Consider the following 20,238-nt stretch of genomic DNA (forward strand, 5'->3'; position numbering starts at 1 on the left):
TGCAACAAAAAGCCCTGCAAATAATTTTTATATCAATAAGTCAATAGTGTATGTATACTATAATGAATTTTATTTTATAATATCGAATAGATATGAGGTAAGGTAAATTTATTTATTTGTACAGGGTCTTAAATCAATGCAAATATTTTAGGGGTAGTATATTTCGACCCCAGAAATACGATTATGAGATTTTTTCGCGGAAAAAACTTTGAAATTTTTTGAAAAAAACATTTGATATACCCATATACAACATTTATAGACACTATAGGTTTTAGTTAAAAAACATAATTTCTTGATAATATATGTAATAGATTAAGATCCAGTGGTTCTCAAAATGTAAGCAAAAAAATCATTTTTTTGGAATAATCGAGTAAAATAACTCGGTTATTTTGGACTTATTTGAAAACCCGTAAAAAGAAAACATGATTCTTTTATCGTGATCTACCAACCCTGAAAATATTTGCACTTATTTAAGACTCACCCTGTGATTTTAAAGTAGTAGCTGCTTTGTGGTTTTATATAATTTTCCAGCAATTATGTATTGGCCACCTGGCATATCGGCACTTTTTAACTAATCTTTGTAATACTTTTAGGAAGCTGATCCCACTTCTGATGTCAGAACTTAATTCGTATTTTCCAAATAAACTTCTGAATTTCCTTCATAACTTTATTCCGTCTTGTGTGTTCCTTAGTACTACACTCAGGAATACATAAGAGCAATCTTTACTGCTGTTTAACAAACATTATTAGTTTGTTAAACTGATAATGTATATACTATAATATTTATGTTAATTTTTTGAAATTATTAATAGCTAAAGCTCACCATATATATCTCTACCTAGCATTACAGTATGAATTATAATGAATGATTATGTTTATATTTGATATAGTTGGAAAGGGCAATGCAGAAGAGTATAACAGATTGGAGTACGACAAAACTTCTTTAGCCCATTTAAAACTATATGTTTTATTCTAGTAGTGCTCAAAGTTTTGTAGACTGCCTTGGTATAACAGATAAAACCAAACATATCAGATAAGCTAGAAGATAAGAATATAGAATAGAAAAATTAATATTTAAACCAGCTGCCCTCTTGTCAATCTGCCAGGTTTTTTGTTACTACCACATTATGTATGTCATTTGATTAAATCCATTGTGATCTATTTACTATGAGAAGCCTCTATGAAGGCTTTATGATATCCCCATGCACATCGCCTTGCTATTTTTATTCTTTATTAACTGGTTAAAATCGATTGCCTACTATCTGTCAAGAGTTAAACCCACTCGGAGCAGAACTCATGAACTCTGGAAAACTATCCGTAACCTGGAATTTTTTTTAGAGGGGGTGGTAAAAAACCTTTTATAGGCGAGTGGTGTTCGTTCCCATCACCATCTCGAGAGAGACGATCATAGAGACGAACTCCAAACAGTGTAGGAGTCGAATTGTTACCCACTAAAAAAGTCCACCTCCGAGGAGTCCGCTCCTCCTCTCCCCTTACCCGGAACTGCCGCATGGCATTACTTCGGGTTCGTACGTGATCTTGGGGTTTATATCTTATCTATGTTATTTTTTATCTATATTCTATTCTATTTGTTAACCTGGAATGGGAATCTTCCAACGATCGGATTTAAGACACTCGGAAAAAATTTCTCAAGACTTACGACCGAGAAAAGTCAAACATTTCCCTTGATTTAATAAGAAAGAACAATTTCGGGTTGTCATGAGGTTTTTAACAGGGCAGGGTCTCCTCAATAAACACGTCAGTAGCATTGAAGCATTGAAGCTAAGAAACAATGGCGATTGCAGATTCTGTGGGGAAAATGGGGAAACGCCAGAACACCTTATCACTGAGTATATCAAGACGACAACCATTCGTGACATAAACTTTGGTACTATTAATATCGGAAATGGAGAACTAGCCTCTGTAAAACTTCCTCAGATGGTTTTTGTCAAGGATCTGAGCTTGTATAATGAGTTACAACTCAAAAAAGGGGGACACAGTAGGTGTATAATGTCGCGGTGATTAACTTATCCCCTCCCATACAATCTACAATCTGTCAAGGATATTTTTAATGAGTATATTTAATTACACAGTGTGTCAATTTTAAAACTTCCCACCCTTAATATCTTTTTTGCAGTTAAAAATATGAAAAATCGGAAAGACACGTCAATTTTATTAGTAAGGGGGACACTTTAAATGAATATTTTTGGCATTTTTATTTCAACCCCTTAGGAGGGGTAGATTTCACCATTACAATCTTAAATAGGAATGGGGGTCAAGTGGCAGATCGTTTTAAAGGACATTTAATTCTCTTTTCAGTGGTATCCTACTTTGTTGCTTTTTGTCCAGAGATTTCCTAATAATCGCGTTTCAAAGATGCAGAAACAATTAAACGTGCCTGCATTGAGATTTTGGTTTTCAGGCTAGTGTTTACACAAAAATTATTGCAGTGGATCTCCTTGTAGTACAAATGATTAGAAGATTAGGTGGCAACATGGACGTAGCCATTACATTTTTCTAGGGGGTCGAAATTCGAAATACTAATAAACAGAAAACATCATAAACATTAACGTGTCCTTCCTTAAATTCGAATGAGTGGCAACCTCTAATCAGTTTCACAGGAGGAATTGTTAACATTCCAGCAGGACGGTGCTCCAGCTCATTATTTTTTCCAGTCCGACAGTGGTCGACAATGCGAATTACAGCAGAATGCCAGTCAATTCCCGGTGAAATTTTCCGAAATGTTAGGGAGGTATTTGAAAACAGACTTTATTACTGTTTACGGGAAAATGGACAACATTTTGAACAACTTATAAGATAAGGCGTAAGTTGTGTAACCTAATCTTCTCATTTGTACTACAAGGAGATCCATTGCAATAACTTTTGTGTAAACACTAACCTGAAAACCAAAATCTGGCACGTTTAATTGCTTCTGCACCTTTGAAACGCGATTATTCGGAAACCTCTGGATAAAAAGCAATAAAGATGGATACCACTGAAAAGAGAATTAAACGCCCTTTAAAACGATGTGCCACTTGACCCCCATTCCCATTTAAGATTGTAAAGGTGACATCTACCCCTCCTATGGGGGTTTGGTTTGGTTTAAGCTAAAAATATTCATTTTAATTGTCCCCCTTACAAATAAAATTGACGTGTCTTTCCAATTTTTCATATTTTTAACTGCAAGAAAGATATTAAGGGTGGGAAGTTTTAAAATTGACACACTGTATAAAATTACTGATCGTCATCTCTGAATAACAGGGTAAACCCCACATTAAATCGACTAATACATAATATTAATCATCGTCTAATTCCTAATGACGAAACACCTCTCCCCGGCAACGAAATACCTAAGACGATAAATTTAAATATGTATATCTTTATTCGACGGCGGAGGAGTAATACCACGTCGCGAACAAATATTTATCGGGGCGCTTAATTACAATATAAACAGCGTTTCGCGTAAAATAATACGGCAGCGGCAAGTGGTAAAAGAGACGTAATCTCTTCGGAAAACGGTTTAGGCCGAATGTTATTTACATTTCGTTAACAAGCCCCGCAATTACTTTTCAGTCGGCAGGTCGCGCGCTCGCTCGAATTATTTTCCCGTTTAGCGCTGTTTTCTTTGACGAACGCACGTCTTTACGAGAGTTGTGGGTTGAGAACGTGTAAACGAGTATTAAAGTTACGGGTTCATAAATTTATTAATGAGGTACTCCGAAAAGACTTTAAAGCGAATGTAAACAGAGGTTTTTATAGACGATTACTTAAAGATTATTTTATCATCAAATAATTTTATTAAAGTGTCGCTACATATTAGGATTATTTTAATTAATTATTTTAACGAGTATTGTATTTCTGCTGAGATGTTGCCATACGGTAATAAATGCGACTTATAACTTATTCTCCTATTTCTGTACCCTGCGCCAGCTTATACAGGCCCTTGATAAGATAAAAGCATAGTTTCTCCGGTTCTAGACTTGCTTTCTCAAATGAAAAGTGTCGTTTGGGATCTAGGGCCTCGCAGTGGCATATTAGATTCTCTGCTGTTTTTTTATTTTCATCGGGTAACTTCTATTCCAAATGAGATCGGACTGCTGGTATATTCGTTCTTTTTCTCAAAGTGACAATAGGCATGCTCCAAAAAATATAAATTCGCAAATAAATCATTGTATTGCATAGATTAAGTCTTCATTACTTACAATACATAGGAAATTAGGAAAAATTCCATGATATCATTTTAGAAATTAAATTATAATTTCAAACTTGAACATTCCTGGTTGAGTTGTGACGTACATAGCCTTCACCAATCACGTTTCAGATCGTAGAAACGGAAGTTTCATATCATATTTTGGTATGACTGATTGCCTGGCTCATGCGTATCGGGCGAAGATGGGGCTCAGCCATTTTGGATTTTGTTATTATTTTTCTTCGTGCTTTTCAGTTCAGCGGTAAATTTTCTTGGTTATAACTTTTAATTTTATCTAAATGGCTCAAAACTATGAAAAAACTTTTTCGGATAATTTTCGAAAGGTGACGGAGTATATGGTGGACAGTTTTTATATAGACAATTTAAAATACTTAAGTGCTATAAAGAAGTTAAAATATCAAGGTGAGATTTTTTTTTGAAGAAGTTATTTAAAAGTAATAAAACCATTGTTTATAGAGCATAGAGTGAATCATAATGATAACAGTTCGATTGGATACGTTCAATAAAAAGGGGGCTTCTGTACAATCAAACAAAAAGTACACCTGAAAATTATGGGACTGCAATGGTAAAAGTGTACAGAAAGTGGAGGGAACTAAATTTTTAAGCTGTGCAGCTAACACTGGTTATTTTTAAATTATAACTAAATATGTAGGTTTTTATTTATCTCTTTATATTTTAATTTTAGGCGGCATGGAAACATTATGTCATACATAACAAATAAAATCAAGAAAAGTACCACGCTATGATTTATGTAGAATGAAGGAAGATAACATATTAACTTTCTAGCAACTTTTATTGCCATTCTTGTCTTCTAATAATATTTATATTTTATGTTCTTGTAGCGGGTTAATTGTAAATTAACTGCCCTGATATTCAGTATCACCATCAAAATGTAAATTATTACAATATTGTAATTAAAACACTTTATATTTACTTGGCTTTTAATTTAATAAATTTAAAAAATAATAAAATATGTATATGTAATACACAATGTATGTTTCCTTCGAATCTTCCTGATATATATGATACTCTTAAAAAATAATATTTTATGCTTATACAGGGTTGTTCACCACATACGACACGGAGTATTGTAGCTAAACGATTAGATTTTTACAAATTGTAAGTCTTGGGTTCGTTGAAGGACTATTAGAGCTACAATTTAAAAATATGTTTACAAGATACAGAGTGTCCCAAATAAATAAAAAATATCATAGTTGTATTTTTTAAATGGAACACCCTGTATATTATTACATTTTTAGTTTCTACGATTAAAATAAAGGTAAATTTGATTAAGGTTTATCACAGAAACCTTACCGTTTTTGAAATATTTGGGTTTTTGTCAAAATACAGTAATAATTTTAATGCTTCATTTCTCTAAGCCTATTTAAGTTTTTAAAACCAAATATTGTACTGAAGTATTTCTATTAACTGAGTTTCGTGTTGCAATAGTAAAAATTATACTACGTTATACAGAGTGTCTAAAAATTTATTTTAAATAATTACTAGCTTTAAACTGCAATAACTTGTTTAATTTAAATGAAACACCCTGTATATTTTACGAGAATCAGATGCACAATTTAATTGTCTATCAAAATGTGTTATACCATTTTCTACCTATCTCTTCAAGTTTCCGTAGAAAATGCATTTTCTTATAATTTAGAACTCATTTATCGATAAAAAAAGAAAGGGTACATTTTTCGTTTCACGTTCTGTCATCGTTTCAAACGCCTCGTCGCGATCAGGAAACGGGAACAATTTAGTGCCACTGACGGTTGATGGATGTTTGTCGTACGTTATTCCTTTTTTAACCGCGACAATGTCAGTAGCTAGCGTGACATCGTTCTTCCCCCAATATAAATAATAACCGCTGAAAAATGTGTTTTAAAGGTCATAAATCTCGAATAAAATAAAAACCTTTGCAAAAAATTGACCTGCCGATGGTAGATTATTTTGGATTTTACACTTTATTGATCTGATGAAGGACATTTTTTAGTGTTAGCCATTGTATAGTAACATTAATTACTATATTATAAATAAAAAATTCTTGCAATACTCAACAATATTCAAAAATATTATTTTATTATCACACAATCAATATTAGCTTTATGAAAGGGACGTCGATCTATAAATAATATTGCGAGATTGATGAGCAATCTGGCAACAATACCTGGTACTGCAATATTTTAATATTTTAATATTTTAATATTTTAATATTTTAATATTTTAATATTTTAATATTTTAATATTTTAATATTTTAATATTTTAATATTTTAATATTTTAATATTTTAATATTTTAATATTTTAATATTTTAATATTTTAATATTTTAATATTTTAATATTTTAATATTTTAATATTTTAATATTTTAATATTTTAATATTTTAATATTTTAATATTTTAATATTTTAATATAATTTTTTAATATTTTAATATTTTAATATTTTAATATTTTAATATTTTAATATTTTAATATTTTAATATTTTAATATTTTAATATTTTAATATTTTAATATTTTAATATTTTAATATTTTAATATTTTAATATTTTAATATTTTAATATTTTAATATTTTAATATTTTAATATTTTAAATATTTTAATATTTTAATATTTTAATATTTTAATATTTTAATATTTTAATATTTTTAATATTTTAATATTTTAATATTTTAATATTTTAATATTTTAATATTTTAATATTTTAATATTTAATATTTTAATATTTTAATATTTTAATATTTTTTAATATTTTAATATTTTAATATTTTAATATTTTAATATTTTAATATTTTAATATTTTTAATATTTTAATATTTTAATATTTTTAATATTTTAATATTTTAATATTTTAATATTTTAATATTTTAATATATTTTAATATTTTAATATTTTAATATTTTAATATTTTAATATTTTAATATTTTAATATTTTAATATTTTAATATTTTAATATTTTAATATTTTAATATTTTTAATATTTTAATATTTTAATATTTTAATATTTTAATATTTTAATATTTTAATATTTTAATATTTTAATATTTTAATATTTTAATATTTTAATATTTTAATATTTTAATATTTTAATATTTTAATATTTTAATATTTTAATATTTTAATATTTTAATATTTTAATATTTTAATATTTTAATATTTTAATATTTTTAATATTTTAATATTTTAATATTTTAATATTTTAATATTTTAATATTTTAATATTTTAATATTTTAATATTTTAATATTTTAATATTTTAATATTTTAATATTTTAATATTTTAATATTTTTAATATTTTAATATTTTAATATTTTTAATATTTTAATATTTTAATATTTTAATATTTTAATATTTTAATATTTTAATATTTTAATATTTTAATATTTTAATATTTTAATATTTTAATATTTTAATATTTTAATATTTTAATATTTTAATATTTTAATATTTTAATATTTTAATATTTTAATATTTTAATATTTTAATATTTTAATATTTTAATATTTTAATATATTTTAATATTTTAATATTTTAATATTTTAATATTTTAATATTTTAATATTTTTAATATTTTAATATTTTAATATTTTAATATTTTAATATTTTAATATTTTAATATTTTAATATTTTAATATTTTAATATTTTAATATTTTAATATTTTAATATTTTAATATTTTAATATTTTAATATTTTAATATTTTAATATTTTAATATTTTAATATTTTAATATTTTAATATTTTAATATTTTAATATTTTAATATTTTAATATTTTAATATTTTAATATTTTAATATTTTAATAATGAAACAGTACCCATTTAAAACTTTTGCAAGTTAATGATATTTTTTTTAAGTTGCGACGGACCGTCCATAGCGGTCGGACGAACTCCGTCGGACGGAGCATACGCGCCCATGTGAAATTGTTCATACAAACTCATGGTAGGTACTTGCTCGATGTTGCGGACGCTCCGCTCCATCTGAAAGCGCTGTTAGACTTGGATCAAGGCAAATTAATAAAAATGCGTTTATCTCATAAAGGAGGCCGAAATCGACAAAATATCAATAGACAACTTTTAATCGGCATTAAACTGCTTACACTATTTCGCTAACAAGAGAAAAAAAGTGACTGGCGTACATTCTTTTTTTAGAAAAATATTCCAGTGATACCCATATTCACGTCCCTTGTGAATATGTCGACCCTTTTTTAACTTTAAAATACGTCCCATTTAAAGTAACTTTTACCCTCAAAATTTCATTTGAAACCCTAAAGAAACTTGGGAGAAAATTATAATAAATCGAAGAAATATTAAGACTTTAACACCTTGTAGCTACAAAACAAAGCAGAATCGGACCTATGTTGATTTGAAAAACAAATCTTATTTTTACGTGAGGAATCTTCCCACGAGAGATGGCGCATGTTTTTCGAAACACCCTGTATATTCAAAACATTCAAAATTATATCTAAATTATTTTCTAAAAAATCTCGTAATAAAACAGTTGCTTCAAAAACCCTGTATACCCAAACAATCAAAAGTGCAAAAGACTTCCCAAAACGTGTCGTTTCGAAATTCCTTTTACCTTATTAAATTTGTGCGGCACGTGCAGCTTTTGTTTTTCCTCAAAGAAAAGTTGGGCCAAATTATCGGGTTTGCGCGATTATTTTACCCTCCAAAAACTCAAACACAACGAGCTGGGAGGGGCGCCATTGTTCGGGGGTTAATAGCGAAACAATAAGGGAAAATGGCCGCTTCCTGGTCTTTGTATTGGCATATATATAGGAGGCGAATGTCTGTCGGACGGTTATTAATAGTGGCTGTTAGAAGTTTTCCTTTTTCTGGCTCAATTTTGTTTTCTTTTATTATTATAAATATTATTATATATTATTAGTTCTATGTCTAAAGGAATTGCCTGTAATGGAGTAAATTATTTCTTGTTTAAGCAAAAAAAATATTTAAAATTAGTGATTGTTTATACTAGCATCTACAAGTACTTGATCAATACATTTATAAGTAAATGATCGATGAAATCGATGCAAACTAAACTTTTAGTTACGTAATCGAGGGCGCAGTTTTAAATTCATTTAATTGTTGCGTGCATTAAAGAAGTGACTAGGGATAGTATATGTCCTATATTAATCCTAAAACTCGTTTTTTATATAAAAAGTTATAGGGGAGAGCCACTTTTGAAAAACACACGATTTAATTTCTCACATTCATATAGTATTTTGTATAATATCATATTTTTTTCTTTGTTGTTCAATGTTTTTTTGTGACATTATTTATAAAAGTTGTTGTACATTTTTGTTGCTTCGTTTTTTCGTATCCCTTATATGCTGTCTCTTACGGAATACCTTTTGTTTTTAATTTTAATATAGTGTTTAGCACTGATATAGTGAAACGTAAGCTACGCAGAATTTTCCATGCCATGATAGACTATATCATATATTCTGTATGGATACATAATTTGTATTAAAAATATTCATAGGACAGAAAATTCATTTTTTAATTGTAATATACATATTTGTTTTAATATCTGTAATTTATAATTTGTAATGTATTTGTAATAATAATTGAATCTGGAATTGAAGAGTCCAGAGGAAAAACATGATAAGCACCATTTTACTAATTTTACAGGAGAGCACTAGACGGCTGGCGGTTATCAGTTTTTACGGTTTACTAGGCATATACCGGGTGTTGCTTCGTCGGACGGGACATAGGAAATCCCATGTAAATTTTAATGGGGTCAATTATTGGCTTCCCTAATTATTTTAGAGAATAATTCTATTTAGGTTTATTGAAGAGCACTAAAACCCACATTCAAAAGAATAACTTTAGATATTTTTAATTAGCTCGTTTACGAGTTATCGCCGATTTCTTTTTAAATATTTCTCCTTTCTTATGGCCCTGTATTTACTTATGAGCACCAGTCAAGGTAAAAGAGAACTGTCAAATGAAGTTGTCATTTCAGAAATTTACCTATTTAGTGCTTTATTATTATTGAAAACTCATTCCTACATCGGAAATCTTAAAGATGTATTTATAAATACAAACTAATATGAATTAAAGTAAAATAAAGTAATCAATTACAAGGTTAATTATAGTATTATTACAATATTCAATAACTTATTAATTTAGGTACTATTAAATTGTTAGAACTTTAGGATTTAAGAAGATGTTCAAATATTCCTCCATCGACTGCTAGACAATAACCCAGGCGATCATAAAATTCTCTTCTTACATTCGCTAGTTGGTAAATTTAAAATTCTATTGCATTCGGCAGAAATAGCATTTTTTAACTCGTCTAGATTTGAGTATTTATTATCCTTGTATATCCTGTTTTTTAAATGGCCCCAGAAAAAGAAATCATTTTGCGAAATATCAGGCGACCTTGCTAATTTACTGTATGATTTAGGCCAATAACGTTTCCGTTAAAACTATTGTCTAAATATTCCCCGAACCGCCAGGGTACTATGTGCCGGGCAGCCATCCATTTGGTACCAAACTTCCTGATTTTTTCCTAGCGGCATCATGTAAAGCAGGTAAAATATGATTTCGAAGTAGTTCCAAATAATATTCTGCATTTAAATTTCGCGTAAAAATAATGGCCCGATAATATTGTGTCCGAATATCCATGCCCAAACATTTACTTTCTGTGGATATTGCGTCCTTGTTTCGACAAACCTGTGTTGGTTTTCTTTGTTCCAATTTCGTTAATTTTGAACATGGGTTCATTATTTAAGGTAAACGTGCATTCGTCAGTGAAACATATGTTTTTTTAAAAATTGCGTATCCGTGTTTGCTCTTTCCATCATATCAAAACAAAACGCCTGCCGTCGTATTTCGTCCCCATCTCGTAGCTCTTGGTGCTTTTCATATTTGAAGGAATAGTATTTATGTCGTTTAATTCAAAACGCTGTAGTGTGACCTATTCCTACTTCATCCTCAAGTTTCCTTGCGTTCAACTGCTAATCTTTCCATCGTTCTCTTGTACGCACAATAAAACTTCAAGTCGCTTCACATTTCTTGTATTTATTTGTTGTACCTTTGGTCTCAAATCTCTGGATATTCCTTGCGATTGTAGATTTTCCAGGTATCGGTCTATTCGGATACAGAGCAGCAAACATGTCCGACACCTTTTGATAACTATTTCCTTGATAATATCATTTAATCATCAATACTTTTTCTTCGGTAGTGTAATTCATGGCTAATATATTCGATGTAGGAATGAGTTTTTTAATAATAATAAAGCACTAAATAGGTAAATTTCTGAAATGACAACTTCATTTGACAGTTATCTTTTACCTTGACTGGTGCTCATGAGTAAATACAGGGCCATAAGAAAGGAGAAATATTTAAAAAGAAATCGGCGGTAACTCGTAAACGGGCTAATCAAAAATATCTAAAGTTATTCTTTTGAATGTGGGTTTTAGTGCTCTTCAATAAACCTAAATAGAATTATTCTCTAAAATAATTAGGGAAGCCAACAATTGACCCCATTAAAATTTACATGGGATTTCCTATGTCCCGCTCGACGATGCAACACCCGGTATAACAGGATCAAACTTATTGCCTTGCAGATTTTATACATTTTGTATGGACCAGTTAGACCTACCTACTATAATATTGTAAAATCCTAAAATTAAGAAATTGGCGCTTATCAAGTTTTTCCCCTGGACTCTTCATACAATTGTAATAATTTAATTAAATTTAAAAAAGCCATTGGCATTTATCTTTTTTTAGTATAGATTATATAAATTTCGTATAATTAAAAAACTGAATTAAAATTCTAAAGCTTCGAAAAACTTCATAAAAACATATTGTAAAGCCGTACTTGTTACGTATTTTTATATTAAATTAAACCATTCTCTCATTTCACCAGAAATTTAATTATGAGTCTGGAACAATCGGGCCTGTGCTGTAGCGTCACAAAAGCGCGTCGCGGCATTTTTGATTTCGTCGCGGCTTTCAAATTACGCTAAATAGTTATTTAGTCAAGAGGCAGTGGCGGACCCTTAATAAATGCACATGTGCATAACGTGAGCACAAAAACGAAACTTGCAGTGTACCGAGCAATAATAATCGCCACCATTTTATATGGAAACGAAACCTGGATACCGTACCGCCGGCACATAAAAGCATTAAACAACATCAACTGGTTCCATCATGTCTCAGACGTATCGGTTCTTGAAGCTAGCTGCGAGACCGCTGAAGTCATCATTACTAAATCCCGCTTAAGGTGGGCTGGTGAAGTATACAGGATGCAAGAAAACCTCCTACAAAAATCTCTTCTTTACGGCGAGCTTGTGGACGGTAAGAGGAAACCGGATGGACAACTCAAAAGTACAAGGATATTTTCAAAACTTAAAGAAAAACAGAAAACTTAAAGAGCAAAATGGAAAAAAAAGTGTAAACTTAGATAACAACGACAACCAAAAAGTAAAGAGGCAACAAAGCAATGAGATTTTTGAATGTCCGAAGTGCGGTAGACAGATAACATCACGTATCGGGCTTTTCAGTCACAGAAAAGCTCATGAAAGAAAACGCCTTGCATAAGTAACCATCTTCTGATGCGTGTCAAATACTCGTCTGCGAGTAATGGCAGTAAGGAAGTAGAATTTTAGAATAAGTGGGAGGGGGGTTAATCTCTGCGACCTTAGAGATCTATTGTGTCCCCCTTTCTTGAGTTATAACTCATCATACAGTCCCAGGACTTCCTACGGAGACCCCTGTCCCTCACAGTCGAGGAGCTACGACCCAGGCCGGGTAGACGAAACGGTAGCTTGTGTCGCCTGTTGGGTTTAGAGAGGTAGGAGGTAGGCTCCCGACCCTTGGAGGAGGTGGTAGCTTGTATGCCACTTGCGGAGGATGGTCTCACGCAAGTGTCAGCCACCTCTCCAGTAGTGGGTTTGGCCCCTCTCCACTCTTTGGGTTTGGCCCCTTGGAACTTTCATTGTTACTGTTCCCAGTGTCGCTAGGGGGTTTCCCCACAGCTTCACCGGTGATGTTTTTATTACTATTATTACCAGATCTCATAGTGTTCCTTTGAGTCGCTAGGGACTGTCGGTCCACTTCTACAGAGCCCCGCATGTAGAAGTAAGGGTAAAATACAATGGGGTGCCCTCGGTGCCCCAAGGTTGAGTCTGTCCGTAGCCCCGCCCGGTATCGTTATATGTCTTGGTGCAATTCCCTGGCCACGACACTACAGTCAGGGACAAGACGATGAGTGGCTTCTTAAACCAAGCCAAGTGCTAGAGGGGATTCCCCCCAGCACCTGACCAGGAGCTTCCCCACCAACGACAAGGTCTTGCATCTCCTAGGGGAAGAGTAAGGAAGTAAGTAAGCACATATGAATGTGATGAACCCTCCTATTTATTATGTCTCTTCCTGAAAAAAATGTAATTTAAATTTTATCATTCATTCATTAAGCATATACAGGGTGAGTCTTAAATAAGTGCAAATATTTTCAGGGGTGCTATATTTCGACCCCAGGAACACGTCTATGAGTTTTTTTTCGAAAAAAATTTGTTGAAAATCGTGCATTTTCTTTTAAATTTCCCTGTATATTTTTTGAAAACTTTTTAGAACTGCCCGTTCACCGCAAATTTTCCCACGGTATAATTTTTTAATCTCTGTGATTACCATATTTACAGCTTTACTCTATGGTTACGGCACTAAAAGGGATGCAAATATAGAAAAAAGCCGGTGGCTCTCAAAATTTTTCAAAAAACAAAATAATTATTTAAATTTTCAAACTTAAATAACTCGGTTATTTTGGACTTATTTGAAAAATGGTAAAGAGAAATTATGTTTCTTTTATCGAGATATGTCAGTCCTGAAAATATTAGCATTTATTTAAGACTCACCCTGTATATTCTAAAAACAATACGTCATAGACTTATAGAATGTGTAGCAATGTATGGCGGGTTAATCACGGCGACCTTACAGATCTATTGTGTCCCCATTTCTTGAGTAAATATTGAGTAAATGGTTACTTCTTCTTCTTCTAGTGCAGATCCATTAATGAATGTTTGCGATAACATTTTCCATTGCTTCTCTGTTCCGGGCGGTGTGTATTAACGACTGAACATCGAGTAGCCCTGTCCACTGTCTAATATTCCTCAGCCAAGACATTTTCTTCCTTCCGATACCCCTCCGGCCATCGATCTTGCCTTCTATCAACAAATGCAAGAATTGATATTTGGGGTTTCGCATTATGTGCCCCAGGTATGCGGTCTTTTTCTTTTTAAGCAATTAAAAAAAATAATAATAAATGGTTACAGTCAAGGTAAATTTGCGCTCTTTTTATTTCCATTGTATATATTCAAAGAATACTAATGAATCTATGAAAGGAATTGACGATATATGGAACACTCTTTATTGATATTATATTGAAATGATAAAATAAATATATATCAATTTATTTTTTAATTTTACCATCACTATATATCAAGACCTTTTAACATCTTTCTTGCCGAGTTTGGCCGAACACAGGTACTACATGATAGTTTCCGAATAAATTTCGAGAAATTTTCTGATTGGTTGAAATAAAAATATCAGTCGGCCAAATTCGATAAAAATTATATTATACATCCTAAAAATATCATAAGTATACTGATTCACTAGGAATAAATTTCATATTACGAGCTTACAGTGCACCTATACAATATTCAACCAGGCGCCGCTACTGTCAATAGGGGAAGGCAGAATCGCGTTAGAAAAGGGAAAATAGTAGAATAACCTCGACCGCACTGAATAGAATTGAAATGTGCGATTGTACCGATATGAAAATGGAACGAACACTTTGTTTTTGGGTCGAGTGCTGTAGGTAAAAATAAATAATGTAACTTTATGCGTACCATTAACTTCTAAAAATAAATGTTAAGCTTAATTTTATGTCAAGTAATCGCGTAAGAGTAGTTATAAAACTAGTTTAGTTAAGCACTGTTTTATTACAAGTTTTAAAGCGATATAAAGAATAATTAGTATTACTTAAACCGGGTGGTATAACGAAACCAGGTATTGACAGGCCTTATATAGAAACTCTCGCCAATATTTACAAAGGAGCCAAAGCAAGAGTAATGAGATATAAAATAAACCCAGAGTTCCCAACCGGCAAAGGAGTACGACAGGGAGACACAATATCCCCAAAGCTGTTTACAGCAACACTAGAAGAAATCTTCCGTCAACTGGAGTGGTCCAACAAACAAAGGATTAAAAATAAATGGAGAATATCTTAACTATCTAAGATTCGCTGATGATATAGTCCTAATTGCCATTACTCTTGAACTATAAGCGCAAATTAATTAACTAAATACAGCCAGCAATAAAGTGGATCTCAAAATGAATTTAGCAAAAGCTAATATACAACGAACTAGTGGAGAGAAAAGACATTCTAATAAATAACACAACACTGGAAATAGTAGAAAAAATATTATATATACATCTATGTATATATTTGGGAAAACTAATACTCAGCTCGGGTCTCTACTGCCAGAAATCAACAAATGAATTTAGAAGAATCAACAGAAGTTAGCATGGAAGAAACACAATCATATTCAAATCTAGAATGCCACTTTATCTAAAGATGAAAAAATTCGACCAATGTGTACTACTATTCATGACCTATGCATGCGGGACTACACAAACGGGCATTATAAGGAAACTGCAGGTCGCACAACGCTCAATGGAACGAAATATGCCGGAAATAGTGTTGTAAATGGAAATATTGGAAATTTCCAAACGTGTCTCGGAAATATTGGGAATATTGGAAATATTTTAAAAAATACTTAAATCTCGTCATTAACGATTCAAACCCGATGTTTATTAATATATCTTTCATATTTTGTAACCCTATAAACATGAAACTTACTATAGAACAGTTTTACAAACATATAATATCGTCCCATTGCTGCCAAAAGTCACTAACTTACTTTTTATTACTTCCGAGAAAAATGCGTCTAAAGATGAATTGCATTGCATGAAGATGTTATAGTTATGACTTTTGCAATCGATTCTCCGCTTCAAAACATAGTTAGTGATTGAATTTGGTTGTTCGGAAAAATGTTAGTTAGTGACTTGGCAACAATAGGACGATATGGTGAATATATCGAGTTTGAGGATTCACCAACTTATTTGCAACCTCGCATTTCTAGGGGGAAGTGCCGAGCTCGTAAGTCGTAGCGTAGTAAAAACTCGCTGGTCTTCAATTTTGACCAATTTAAAAAGTGTATACAATACTGGGCTCAGTTTACAAGGAGTTGCAGTTAGTCAAGAAGCAACACAAATGATTGATAAAAATGTTAAGCAGTGGATATTAGATGACGAAGTATTTTGGGCCCAAATTTCCAACGTAATTAACATTTTTGAACCTATTAACAAATGGTTAAAAATTGAAGAAGGAGATTATAGCACTATTCATTTTGTTGTAAAAGCATTTTGTGATATTAGAAGGGTAATTCAGAATAATCTTGCATTGTCCTCACTTGACGACAACGAAAAATCCGAATTGTAGGAGAAAAATTTGCTATTAAACCCATTCATTATGCTGCAGAATTTCTAAATCCAAAATCACAAGGTTCTGAAACCCAAATTCTTTCTGCCATAGAATGCATATACTTAATATATCAAAAAATAAACTCAATATAAAGAAGCAAAAAATAATAGATGAAATAGCAGATTACCGTTGTAGAAGTGGCAAGTTATTTGGAAATAACTTCATATGGAAAAGTAGTTTTGATAACCCAGTCTCCTGGTGGAAAGGACTGTGTTCTTCAGCTTCATTATCACAAGTAGCTTCACGAATGTTGATGATGCCAGCATCTTCGGCTGCCACGGAACGCAGTTTTAGCGTTTATAGTCATATCCATTCAAAAAAGAGAAACAGGCTGAAAATGATGATACCGTGTGATGCATCGGAAAACGGATCATAAATAATCTTTCTCCGGTCGTCTTTGACGCCTTTTTTTTCAATTATACGGTATTTATATCTAATTAAGGTAGTTAACAAGATAGTTTATTTTGTTATATGCAGTGTAATGCGTGTTATTTTACTTTATAGCAGAATAAACTCAAATTTTTATCATGTCTTTTGAGAAAATTACTTTAATTAGAAGCTTAAATGTGTTAACGCAATAAAAAGTTTAATTGCATTTTGACGAAAATAAGCGTCTACTTGAAGATTATACTTTCTGGAAGCGCTATAAAATTGTAAGAAGCTTCATAAATTTTTATATTTATTTTCCTACTTTATTTCTTCGTATCTTCAGCAGTTCCGACTTAATATTCTGGGTTTTATTTATTTTTATATTTATCCCATTTTTAAGTTCCAATATAAAATTATAAACTTCAACTTGAGCAATTTTTATATTAAATTATTGTAAATATTTATTTCTTATAAATACTACTATTTGTGACGCTTAACAAAAGATACTTTAAGTATCTATGAAGAAAACCGGTCTAAGACACTCGAAAAAATTTCTCAGAACATACGAGCGAGAAAGATCAAAAATTTTTCTTGATTTAAGTAAAAAAAATCTTCGGATTGTCACGGGGTTTCTAACAGAACACTGTCTCCTCAACGAACACCTCAGTAAAATGAAGCTGAGAAACAACAGCGAATGCAGAACACCTCATCACTGAGTGCATCGAGACGACTATTTATTTTTGAATGAATTTATATCAAACCATGTTATTATTATATACAAAAGTATCTTTTACAGTTTTCTCTTAAAACAATAAAGCTTCATTCAGAACCTCGCAATTAGTGGTTTCAATTAGCGTAGAAGTTTGTTCCTTTAATTTGAATGTAAGCATTCAGAATCAGTGGAATCAACTCAAAATTAGGGGTAGGAATTTTCAATTAGTGGAAAAAGTGTCCAAACTTTTATCTTTTCCACTAATTATACTTTAAAATTTGAAAGAGGAATGTCATTTTGGCCTTTGATTATCATCCGTCAAGAGAAAATGTGGTTAGAAATCAAAAGTTTATTGTTTTATAAGCTAAATATTAGGCTTTCTCTATAGATACAACTGATTCTATTAATTTTAATTGTGTTTTTTAGACATTGTAAATGATCGTAAACTTAAAAGTATGAAGAGAGTAATTGAAACCACTAATTACGGGGTTCTGAATGAAGCTTAAGAGAATATTACCTTTTAAAAATGTCCGTAGGCCATACTTTTATTGAACATTGAATCAGTCAAGTTTCCCAATCAGCTCGATATATTGATTATGTGTGTTTCCCGTATTACTCACACTAATAATATACACTTTTATTTACTAATTCATTATAATAAAATTAAATAATAAAAATTTTGTAATTATATTCCTGCAGATTAAGTATGAAAAGTTTTGTTCTTAAATATCTACTCTACTTATTATTAAACGCGTGTTCAAATATTAATCTTGAGGAATAGGTATCAACATAAAACGAGATGTTATTAAGGAAATATCATCGTAAGAACAGATATTTTAGAAAAGTCTAGATTTACTTATTTCACTGAGATTTATGAAAAAAAGTTCTTTGCCTCGGGCATAAATAACGCCTCGTTTTGGAAACAGTTCGAAACGAAACGAAATTGAACGAGACAGCAGGAAATGCCAAAAACACGCCTTTCTCTGTAATTTCAGAGTAGTTTTCAGGCTCTTTAAAAAATATGTCGAGACAAGCCGAAATAAATCAAGACAAATGGAGATAAGCCGAAACGCGACAAAGTTAAGCGACAAAACGGGACCTTGACCTGTTTTGTTCTATTCTCCGAATAGTGTAGAGCGTGTTTTAGAATTTTGGCAGGAAAATATGCCTATAAAATTATGATATTTGTTCTTTCCAGGGGCTGTGGGAGGTGACGATGACGGCGATGACAAAGAAAAGGAGGAGGAGGCCGAGAGGGAGCGGCTGGAGGCCATTCGCGAAGCTGAGGAGAGACGCAAGGAGAAGCACCGTAAAATGGAAGAGGAGCGGGAGAAGATGCGTCAGGAAATCAGGGATAAGGTCAGTCTAAACCTATTTTCGATTTAACTACAAAAGTTGCACTTATCTTAAATTATAACTATTTTATTCGTGATGATGTATATCCTATTATTATACAGTGCTCATCAAGAGAGAAAACAACATATAGTATATGGTAAATTCAAATTAAATTAATTTGTTTGGAACCATTTATTGTCCCAAAGAAAATTTAACATTTAATACTCTAATTTTTTACTAGTCTAATTATTTCTAAATTTAATGCTTAAAGACAAAAATCAATAAATATGTTATAATCATCAGAATATGCATACATCATAACCTTGAAATTAGTTCAATTAGCGCAGAAGTTTGTTTTTCTAGTTTAAATGTAAGCATTCCAAACCTCAAAATTAGTTGTAGTCAACGTGAAGAACGTGAAGTACTGGGTTCTTTCCCCAACCACTACGGTCGCTTTATTTATTTAAATAAAAATATTGATTTATCTAAATAGAGCGACCAACGAGCCGCCATGCTCCACCTCAAGCACAAAACATCCCCCTTTAGAACTTCATCTGTCATGTTAAGAAATGAAAGTAAATAATAAAGCGCCTCTCGTGTTTGTTCGCACTCTAAAAATTTCAATTAATGCCTGTATATATTTTTAATATATTTTTTAAATTTACATTTTTTTAATTGTAAATTAATATATTACATTTAAATGGAATATATTACACATAGATAAATGCAACAAGTTTAGATTGGAAAGCCCGTAAAAATTTTAGGTCGCGAAATTATTTTGGGTCGCGACCGTTATACGCGATCTGGCGCTGCTATAACGGTCGCTAAGAACAACGGCAAGCAAAAATAGAAATAATTTTCTCTTGTCAAAGTCAGAATCTTCAAAAATCATAATAATCTTTCAAAACCTAAACCGCTCTCATTAAAGAAATTCCGAAAAATGTTTATAGCATCCATTTTCAAAGTAATTATTGCTATCTTGTGAGTTTAATTCAAGTTTTATTTACTCCAACCGGTAATAATTGTGAAAAAGTGGCATTAAAAACTTAAAAAGCTGTGCTG

The 20,238-nt window shown here is 31.0% G+C and overlaps 1 protein-coding gene across 7 annotated transcripts in view; it reads left to right on the forward strand.

Moving 5' to 3' along the window:
• The window catches only part of LOC115880220 (complexin), a 983,791-nt gene that overhangs the window by 899,006 nt on the left and 64,547 nt on the right, over positions 1-20,238 (forward strand). For all 7 annotated transcript variants that reach the window (XM_030897371.1, XM_030897370.1, XM_030897369.1 and 4 more), the window contains one exon: positions 19,040-19,200. In XM_030897371.1, the coding sequence (XP_030753231.1) occupies positions 19,040-19,200 (161 nt within the window). The remainder of the gene's footprint in view (positions 1-19,039; positions 19,201-20,238) is intronic.

This window comes from Sitophilus oryzae, unplaced genomic scaffold (genome assembly GCF_002938485.1).
Source record: "Sitophilus oryzae breed Bouriz unplaced genomic scaffold, Soryzae_2.0 scaffold_1620_pilon_pilon, whole genome shotgun sequence".
NCBI lineage: Eukaryota > Metazoa > Arthropoda > Insecta > Coleoptera > Curculionidae > Sitophilus > Sitophilus oryzae.